This window comes from Nylanderia fulva, unplaced genomic scaffold (assembly GCF_048542155.1).
Source record: "Nylanderia fulva isolate GAGA-0341 unplaced genomic scaffold, ASM4854215v1 Scaffold48, whole genome shotgun sequence".
Taxonomy (NCBI): Eukaryota; Metazoa; Arthropoda; class Insecta; order Hymenoptera; family Formicidae; genus Nylanderia; species Nylanderia fulva.
The window spans coordinates 1,205,551-1,215,674 of record NW_028190565.1 but is presented as its reverse complement, the minus strand read 5'-3'; the positions used below and the strand labels follow the sequence as shown (position 1 = coordinate 1,215,674).

Genomic DNA, 10,124 nt, shown 5'->3' with positions numbered 1-10,124 from the left:
CAATAGGCTACATAATACAAAAAACTTATATTTTACTTATGATCTACAGTAGAAGATATAATTGAACATATAACTAAAAGTAGAAATTCTAGGAATGTTACTCTAAAATATATTCTAAAATCTAATATATATATATATATATGTAAGAATGTATATGTATATAATATATATGTAACATGTTATATATACATTATATAATATACTTTACATATATTATAATAAATATAAAATGTTATATATATATATATATAATATTGTGTAATATGTTATTATAAAATAAAAATTACTTATAAACTTTTCTGTTTTATTAGTGCTTAGTGTTAAACAAATGTATCTCTTGAGAACTTTGTAAAAATTTCTATTGTGTGCAATAAAAGTGAAATTCATGTAATGTCTTACATATTTTTACATCTTATTATATGTTTTTTCTTTGTGTCTTATTTATTTTTGTATTAAAGAGTATTTGTCAAATTTTAAATAAGAATAATCTGAAATGTAATATGCGATAGCAAAAGATATTTTTCAAATAAAAAAAATTATACAAGGACATGCTTAAAGAAAAATGAAGAAAATCCTATTAGGAACACAATAGAATAAGTCATATATATATATATATCAAATGCTTGAAAATATTCATTTAATTAACATTCTTAAGTTCAACTTCGTATACAAGTGTGCTATTAGCAGGAACTTTATAAGTGCTTTTATCCCCAAACCTATAAAAAAAAACATTGTTCCATTAAATTAGTGTTTAAAATAATATAAATTTTTACTGAGAAAGAGAGAGAAAATAAAAAAAGTTATAAAGATAACTACTCGTTACATGAAATTTGGTAATATGACAACAGGAAACTTAAATTAAAATAAAAAGAAGAGAATAAAAGTACAATGCATACCCCATCATAGGTGGTATTGTGATACGGCGCTTTCCTCCAGGTTTCATTCCACACATTCCTATATTCAATCCTTTGCACATGTCGTTTTTAAAGAGGCGTATTTTAACACCTTTTCCACTCGTACAAGAGTCAAATTTCTTTTCTTGACCTTTAATACGACCCTCGTAATAAATTGTGATAAGTTTGCCAATTGTCGCGAGTGTACCATCACCAACTTTTAAATCTTCCACTATCACATTACCCTGAAAGAATCTCCTGTTCGGTAGATTGTTCTCTTGCAGTTTCTGCTGCATTTTCTTATTTTGTTTCTTACTTTGTTGTTCTTGTTTGGTTTTTTCTTCATTTATTTTATTTTGCTTATCATGTTTCTTTTTTTGTTGCTGATTATTTATTTCCTTTTTTTCATGCTTTTGAGATTTTGCTATTTTTTTCTGTTTCTGTTCCTCATCCTCATCCTCATCTTCATCCTCATCCTCATCCTCATCCTCATCCTCATCCTCATTCTCATCCTCATCCTCATCCTCACTATAATCATCACCAGTCATTACATTTTCTATATCATCATCACTATCAAACTCTTCTTCTAAATATTGAGAATTATCCACATCACTCTCATCCTGATTATTACTATCATTTACAAGTTCTTGCTTAGCTTGCTTTACTTTCTTTCTATTATATTGTGATTCTGCCTTTCTCTTCTTTCCATTCTCAATTGACCCTTCTATATATGAACTTTCATCTTCTGAATTACTGAAATCGTCTTCCAAGTCCGGAATCGTATATCCAGTCAGATGCACATTACTATTACCATCAATTAAAAGGGCTAAGTCGGTTCCCTTAGTAAAACTTAAATCGAGAGGCATTTGCAATACTTTGTTCTTTTGTAAAGTGCAAATCAGGAAATGTTTATTCTTGTGGTTTAGTATTAATCGTACTTCACCATTATCTGTAATGAAATAAATAAGAATTTCTTAATAAATAAACATATTTCACACAACATATATTTATACAATTTGACATATAAAAATCTTTATATTATATGCATACATATAATATATACACTCTATTTTTCATTATTTACCAATGACTAATCGAAACAATAAGAATAAATTATTTTCAGAAGCAGTCCATCAAATATTTTGAACCATTTGTAATACAATAACCATTTATATTATGTATAATACTCAAAATGCATATATATATGAATAAATGTTATTTTTCGACTGCAATTTTATTCAATAACCAATCTACAACTGTTTCAAGAGAATATTTAACACATGTTACATGTATGTAGTCGCGATATTGTTACTCGATATGTAAAAGTATTAGCATATTAAAATGAAAAAAAAAACGAATTTCAAGGATAATCAGAATTTTCAAATATAAATTAAAGTAAGCAACTCTTACCGGATGTTCGCGTATCTAAACTCGCCATGGTCACATGGAATGATTCCGTTACCTTTTGGTTGTACCGCTTATTCGGTTGCAGTATCAATCCTGCAAAAATGAGGATAACATGAAGAATCAAATATAAATATAATAACACGAACGGTCAGGTCGACTCTAGTCTCATCTTAAAATGCGTGTTTTTTTTTGTATGTTAACCACGTGGCGAAGCCATTTCATAAAATATATATTTCCTCACAACACAGTAAATCTTTACTAAATAAATAAAATTTTTTTACAAATTATAGAACAATTACCCCAAAACATGTTGATTTATAATAATCTGTACAGATCTATGTGAAACAAAGAGAATAAATGTACACGTGAAATCTCAAATAAAGCAAAGTAGAAACGTGTTCGCCTCAACTGTTGATTTCAATATGACCGAAATTCATGCGAAGGATGGAGTAGTGCCGGTAGCGAATAGAGAAGGTCACGTGACAGGACGTTCCTCACACAGGACGCGTTGACGCGTGGCGAGAAGCACCGCGGTAGCCATTAGAAAGTAGGATCGAGATCAACCGATTGGCTGACGCGTCTTTTCTTGCCACGCGTCACGCGTCTCGTGTGCGGACGCCCTCGGATACGGAGTTGGCGCCAAATTTAAACTTGCGCGCACGAGCGCTTTACAAATCTTGCGGTCAAATCATTCGATCGATCGATCGCGATAAAAGCCATGAATATTTCTTTGCCCCAATAATTGGTCAATTCAATCAAACTTTAATAAATTATAATAATATATACTTTAATAAATTATAATAATTATAAATATTTAATAATTATTTTCGAATATTGAATCGTAGTATTCCAAAAATTTAAAATATATGCCGATTGGTTAGCGAATAGGGAATTTTTAGAGTTCTTATTAGAATTCTAGAAATTATTCCGTCATAACCAATGTACGCTCGACAAACTTTTTTGTGTCGTATAATAAAACAACGTTAGCAATTTGATTACCGGTGGAGAGAAAACTTTGTTTATAATTGCATTTACGATATTTTTTAAAAATATGAGTAACTCCACTTTCATCCTCGACAATGGTGCCTACATGGCAAAAGCTGGTTTATCTAATGAAACACTTAAGTAAGTATGTCAAGATGCATAAATTTGAATCTTTGATAATGTGCACTTTTGCACTCAATAATGAATGAAAATATTTATTTTAGATTAGTTCCAAATTGTATAATGAAAGCAAAGAGCGAACGTCGCAGACCCTTTATAGGAAATCAAATCGAAGAATGTAGGGATGCTTCTGGATTGTTTTACATGTTACCTTTCCAAAAAGGTTATCTGGTGAATTGGGATATTCAGAAAACTTTATGGGATTACATATTTTCGAAGGAATCTTGTTCGGTAAATTTAAATCAGTCGTCTATGATAGTGACAGAACCAGTATTTAATTTTCCAAGTATACAGGAAGCTATGACGGAGATCTTTTTTGAGGAATACGAATGTCATAGTCTTCTGAGGATAAACGCAGCGAGTCTTTCGTGTTACAATTACAGATCTGAGAATCCTAATACGAAATGCTGCATAGTAGTAGACAGTGGTTATAGTTTTACGCATATTGTACCTTATATTAATGATACAAAAGTAAAAGAAGGGATACGAAGGATAGATGTAGGTGGCAAGCTTCTAACAAATCACCTAAAAGAGATACTGTCTTATCGTCAGCTGCATGTTATGGATGAAACATATGTAATTAATCAAGTGAAGGAAGATTGTTGTTTCGTGTCTCAAGATTTCTTTAAAGATATGGAACGAGCCAAATATAAGTTGGAGAAAAATACCATTGCTAAGGATTATGTTTTACCAGATTATACGACTCTGCGACGTGGATATCTGAAGGATCCGGAACCATCTAATGAGCAACAAACATTACGTTTGACTAATGAGAGATTTGCCATACCAGAAATATTATTCTATCCATCGGATATTGGTATTCGACAAATGGGTATACCCGAAGCAGTTATAGATTCCATCAAGACTTGCGATGAAGAAACATGGCCTCATTTTCTATCCAATATTATTCTTACTGGTGGAAATGCAAAATTTCCGGGATTTAAAGATAGAATGTACAAAGAAATTAGAAGTTTAGCTCCAACAGAATATGCCGTAAACGTCTATTTACCACAAAAGTACTTTATTATTTTATTGTCACTTGTATCTTATATTGCAAAAAAATGTACTAATAAATATTCTTCTACTTTCAGTCCCATTAATTATTCATGGTATGGTGGAAAAAAACTTTCACAAGACGCAATGTTTTCAAGTCTTTTGGTAACAAGGGAAGAGTATGAAGAAGAGGGACCATCTATATGCTTTGAAAAATTTGATATATAATTCTGTCCTTATTGTATATTATCCATTAAAATGTAAAATAAGATTATAACAAAATTATACTATACATATTAGTATGTTAAACATTTTTTATATCAAAATATTTTTATCTAAATAATTCAAAAGAAAATGTAAATTTATTTCATATATATATATATATATATATATATATATATATATATATATAATTAGACAAATAAGTTGCTGAAATAAATTTACATTTTCTTTTGAATTATTTAGATAAAAATATTTTGATATAAAAAATGTTTACCATACTAATATGTATAGTATAATTTTGTTATAATCTTATTATACATTTTAATGGATATTAGGAGCTAAACTTCTAATTTTATATATGTAATATATATATATCGTAATTTTTAAGCTATTGAAAATGATTTTTTTTCAGAGTAAAAAGAATTGCATTTATAATAATAAAGTATAGTTCATATATGATATCGAATATAAAGTTAAAAATTTTTTGAGTATGGAATATGTGTACTTTTTTATACTGCACTATTTTCAAATAGATTTCATCTCTGCCATTAATTCTTCTAAACTTAGTCCTGTAGATTCAGGAACAGTTTGCTCTCTTTCTGAATTGGATGCAGGTGTAGATGTAGGAATAGTATATACATATCTTACACCTGAAGTTGATGCAGACGTGTTTTCATCAGCATGGCAACTTTGTTCGACTAATGAAATTCCTACAAAGAATAATATTCAGTTAAAAACAATGTAAAAATACAAAGATATGTTATAAAAGACATTGTAGTATCTTTTCATATATACCCCATTTATTATCTTCATGCACAGCTTTTTCTTCAATAACTTTGTTTGATTCTTGTTGACTTTTTGGCTTTGCTACATATTCTTTTTGTCTCTGTCTACAATGTGCATCATCGCAATTTGGATTTGGTTTTAAAGTCATTTTAGGAAAAAAGTCTTCCATAGCATTGTAACCCAAATAGTAGGATACTTGACCAAAATTTAGTAAAAATTTTAAAGTGTTCTGCACAAGAAAGCCTGCTACTATACCCATAGTAGTGGGCAATGATGCAGCGCATACACCTTCGCGTTTCAAAGTTTTCTCATCAATGCTAGACGCTACAATCAAAGGTGGAGCACACTAAAAATTCAAAATTACAAAATATAGAATTCTTAAAAATTCATGTCAGAATTATGTGGCTTAATAGCCAATTTATGCATATGTAATCAAGAACTTACTGCAAAACAGGCCGTTTCACCAGGCACAATAAATTGAATGTGACCAGAAACAGCATTTTCAGAAACACCACTTTCAAACCATTTCTGATTAAGTTCGTTACATGCGGTATTAATTGCCATACGAGCTTCAAAATTATCAACACAGCTCAATACTAAGTCGACTGGTCCATTTTCCAAGCTGGAAGTACTGCAAAAATACAAATTTAAATTAATCATAAAATATAGTAAGTAAAAAAGATATTCAATATGTATAAATGTTATAAAATAGATAATTTATATTGTAAACTTATACCTTATTGTATTCATAAAATTTGAAAAATTATCGATAGTTGTGATATTGTAATTGTGCATTTCAATTTCCACATCAGGATTTATATAACGCAAAGTATTTGCCGCTGCCTCCACTTTACTCTGACCTGCTTGATGTGGTTGAAAAAATAATCTATTCATATTTGCAAGTTCTACATTATCGTAATCAAATAATATCAGCTGAAACATTAATTGTAATATTACAATAATTTTCTGTTAACGCACAGTAGATAACATCAACATTTTTACCTTTCCAATGCCACATCTTGTTAACATTTCTGCTGTTACACTACCAACACCACCAATTCCAACAATAGCTATTGTTAATTCTCGTATCTTCTCATAATTGTCAACAATACCCATACGCTTTAATGCCATCAATCGGCTGAAATAAAGATAATAAAAAATTAACAAAGTTACTACTTCTTGTAAAATCTATATATATATCTTTTATATATAGTAAATATTTTAGTTGTTAAACTATACATGTATATATACACTTTAATATTATTTAATCATTCATATTGTATGTTTGTGTATATAACATCAAATGCTCATAAGTTTTTTGTAAATTGTTTTTTAAAAGAAATAATATTTTAATTTTAAACATTTAACAAGCCGATTTATAGAAGTTTGATTTTACACAAAAATTGATTTTTACAATAAACGCAATATATAAACATAAGCGATGAAAAACAGCGAAAAATATTTAAAATTTACCTATAAGGATTCGAATCCACCACCTCTGCTGACATATGTTCGATCTTTTCTCTCGTTGCTGCTGCATCCTTATCTTTCTTTTCTCGTAACTCGTTTTCGAGTTCTTTAATTTTCTTTTTCAAACTATCTATTTCATCCATATTTTGATGAGAGAAAAATTATTTAATTATGAAGAATAAGCTTTGTACGAGACCAACTGTTAAAGACCCTGATGACAGCACAATACAGCTTGACAGCTGATAGGGAGGGTCCTGTTGACATCAGCACGATCGACCAATCAAAAGGTTCTAGTGTTTTAGTTAGCCAATATCCGCTCTAATATGTCGGAGCATATGATTGACCAATCAATCAATGTGAACGGTGTCTAATATTTGCTAACGGGATCCTTTCTAAGCTGCTGATATGGAAAAGAAGATCTTGATTTTTTATGTACATGAATAGACTGACAACGAACCATTACCTCGGTTGATTTTAATTATATTCTATACATTTGTCTAATTACATGTTCCAGGCTGCAATGATGAAATTATCTAAAGCATTTTCTATCTGTATAAAATAAAATTATATAAAATGTATATAAAAAATGACCAATTTTTTAATTCATCTTTAGTAGTAAAAAGAGAATGCTTTCTTTGTTGTTCAAATTAATAGAAATATATAATAAAATAAAATGTTTTTGCTCGAATGTATATTTTCTTTTAATATAATAGAATTGATTTGTCAAGAATAAAATTATTTTTATCTTTTAATTATAATAACTTAGTCCTTAGCGAACATATAGTAGGTAGGTATTACAGAAAATTAATTGTTACACATAGACAGAAATATTATGTATTTGTAACATTAGAAAAAAAGATAATCTTTATTTTTATCATCATATAGTTTATAAATTATATTAATATTCGACATAAAAAATATTAAATACGCTATAGTTTTTGCGACTTGCACATCAGTGTAATTCAAATTAATTGCAATTTAACGCAAATTTTATTGTCGTATTTTAATCATGTCTATTTTTGTAGCATGTTTCAAATTATAGAACAATAAGAAATAAAGAAATATAACAGCAGTTTTTTATTTTACGATTTTTCCATATGGAGAAATAGGAGAAATGATTAGAAGAGAAAAAAAAGAATGATGGATGGAGAGAATTAGGAAAGACGGAAAAAAGAACAAAATAAAAAAATTGTTTGAATTTATTCAAAGATAAAGTATTCCAAACGATTCTATACATGCATTTATCCATCTCTTCTCCATGCCCCTCTCTCGAAATATATATTACAATATAAAAAACATTAGCCAAAATTTAGTTCAATATATTTTATTTTTATTAATTATTCATTTAATTTTCATGTTTTCAAACTAATTTGTTTATTTGTATTAAATGTAGCAATTATTATTCACATTTCCCTTCTTCATATAATTATAGATTATATTACTGTTAATTTAATATTAAAAAAAGATAATTAAAGTTAAACATGTATATATATAAATACTAATATTTGATGAATAGTCATATGTAACAATGTAAAGTGGATAAAGTAAACATTTTTATATAGCTACCATATAGTATATATAGTCTCTTTTTTACACATTTTTATATGTCACTTTATGTCCATGATAATATATGCATAATTTTACTGGCCTGTATGTTCATAAATATATTTTTTAAAATTATATATTTATATATATATATATATATATATATATATATATATATATATAAACGAAAATAATGTAGCAATCAGAGAGAGAGAGAGAGAGAGAGAGAAAGAAAGAGAGAGAGAGAGAGAGAGAGAGAGAGAGAGAGAAAGAGAGAGAGAAACAATATTATTACTTTAACTAATCGTGTAGAACACTTATATTTTTATCAGATTACGCTTGTGATACTAAGCCACAATACTTTAACGCGCGAGAATATAAATGGCGATCGATTAATCTTATAATGCATATTTATATAGGAACTGACACAAATCTTTGAAAAATTATACAAAAAAGCTACAGTATACAAGAAATATTGTATTCCTATACATTCTTTACAAGTGTGTCTTAATGTTGATAAATTCTCTTGAATGTACATTATGTATGAATCGATCTTACAGTATATATATTTATATAAAATAATTCATATTTATTTAATGCACGTAATAAAAAATACTGATAATTTTGCGAAACTATGAAAAGCAAATTTCAGTGTAAGTTATTGTAAGAATGATCAACATACAAAGAAACCAAGTTTATAAATACGTACATACATATGTATATGTATATATATATATATATATATATATACACAGTTTTTTAAAAATTAATATATATAATTAATAATGTTCATAGGCTTTGTGCCAAGTGTTTAAGGTGCTTGTGAATTTACATGCGATAACTGACGAATTTTACCGCAAAACCTGCTTTTATTTATAAGTAAATTTCTCTTTATATAAGTATAAGAACGTTGTATAGTAGGGAGAACACACGTACGTACGTATAACAAATATTTATCTTACGACGCGCCTTCGAATGGATATATAATTTTTCGATACTTATTGAATAACAATGATAATATGCGCTGGATACACAGAGCAGGTATTCACAAAGCACAAAGAGTACTTGGCTATAACAAACATTTTATTCAACTATTGTGGTATCAGATATAAACGAACATTTTTTTATCATTGTTAAAAGTACTAAACCGAATGGCCTAAGGTATAAGTATGACTGTGTATATGTTCATTTGCGTGTCTGTGTACATGAATGTATGTGAATGCAAATGAGTGGCTGGCTCGCTTAAAATCTCCACCACTGCACGTATCGTGTAATCACGATGTAATCATCTTTCATCAAATGAGAGTGAATCTAGCTGCATCTTTATGCATTTATAATTCTGCCAAAAATATGATAATAATAGCAACATCAGAAAAAATAGTATATATAGTAATGGGACGCATCGCGAATCGTAAAACGGAAATGAGCGACTCGCTGTTTTTGATATCGCATGCACACCGGCCAATATGGACGGAGCATGTATTCTCGTGTGATAGAGTTTGTGCCAGAATCCTAATCTCCCGTGATACACTAAGTACATCGCAAATTTTGAGTGATTATATATTTTTGAAAGAGAGAAAGCGAAATTAGATACTTCAGTCTTAACGATGGGATCATCGATCAAGCCGTTGTCGTTACAAATCA

General features: G+C 28.7%; 3 protein-coding genes across 4 annotated transcripts; 1 reads left to right on the top strand and 2 right to left on the bottom strand.

Moving 5' to 3' along the window:
• Positions 1–620: 620 nt before the first annotated feature.
• Positions 621–2,748, bottom strand: LOC114938680 (46 kDa FK506-binding nuclear protein-like). The gene is made up of 4 exons (XM_029312703.2): positions 2,600–2,748; positions 2,304–2,393; positions 897–1,842; positions 621–716 (listed from the first exon to the last, which is right to left on the bottom strand). The coding sequence occupies exons 1-4, from the start codon at positions 2,607–2,609 to the stop codon at positions 638–640; spliced, it is 1,125 nt and encodes a 374-aa protein (XP_029168536.2). The 5' UTR covers positions 2,610–2,748; the 3' UTR covers positions 621–637.
• Positions 2,749–3,231: 483 nt separating this feature from the next.
• Positions 3,232–4,787, top strand: Arp6 (Actin-related protein 6). 2 transcript variants are annotated; one of them, XM_029312662.2, is made up of 3 exons: positions 3,233–3,425; positions 3,509–4,480; positions 4,556–4,782. In XM_029312662.2, exons 1-3 carry the CDS (start codon positions 3,352–3,354, stop codon positions 4,683–4,685), a joined length of 1,176 nt encoding a protein of 391 aa, XP_029168495.1. In that variant the 5' UTR covers positions 3,233–3,351; the 3' UTR covers positions 4,686–4,782. The 2 variants fall into 2 exon arrangements, with proteins under 2 accessions (XP_029168494.1, XP_029168495.1); XM_029312661.2 differs by having other exon boundaries at positions 3,232–3,425; positions 3,509–4,787.
• Positions 4,788–5,107: 320 nt separating this feature from the next.
• Positions 5,108–7,200, bottom strand: Uba5 (Ubiquitin-like activating enzyme 5). The gene is made up of 6 exons (XM_029312681.2): positions 6,939–7,200; positions 6,468–6,603; positions 6,202–6,398; positions 5,910–6,096; positions 5,475–5,811; positions 5,108–5,389 (listed from the first exon to the last, which is right to left on the bottom strand). Exons 1-6 carry the CDS (start codon positions 7,076–7,078, stop codon positions 5,205–5,207), a joined length of 1,182 nt encoding a protein of 393 aa, XP_029168514.1. The 5' UTR covers positions 7,079–7,200; the 3' UTR covers positions 5,108–5,204.
• Positions 7,201–10,124: the final 2,924 nt, after the last annotated feature.

Bases quoted from the DNA above. Each gene is read 5' to 3' on its own strand.
- Uba5 (XM_029312681.2), bottom strand. From the start codon at position 7,078: ATGGATGAAATAGATAGTTTGAAAAAGAAAATTAAAGAACTCGAAAAC. The intron at 6,399-6,467 runs GTAAAAATGTTG...TTAATGTTTCAG, and splicing joins CAAGATGTGGCATTGGAAAG to CTGATATTATTTGATTACGA. The intron at 5,390-5,474 runs GTATATATGAAA...TATTCTTTGTAG, and splicing joins GCATGAAGATAATAAATGGG to GAATTTCATTAGTCGAACAA.
- Arp6 (XM_029312661.2), top strand. From the start codon at position 3,352: ATGAGTAACTCCACTTTCATCCTCGACAATGGTGCCTACATGGCAAAA. The intron at 3,426-3,508 runs GTAAGTATGTCA...TATTTATTTTAG, and splicing joins TTATCTAATGAAACACTTAA to ATTAGTTCCAAATTGTATAA.
- LOC114938680 (XM_029312703.2), bottom strand. The intron at 1,843-2,303 runs GTAAGAGTTGCT...ATTTCATTACAG, and splicing joins TTTAGATACGCGAACATCCG to ATAATGGTGAAGTACGATTA. The intron at 717-896 runs GTATGCATTGTA...TTTTTTTTATAG, and splicing joins ACAATACCACCTATGATGGG to GTTTGGGGATAAAAGCACTT.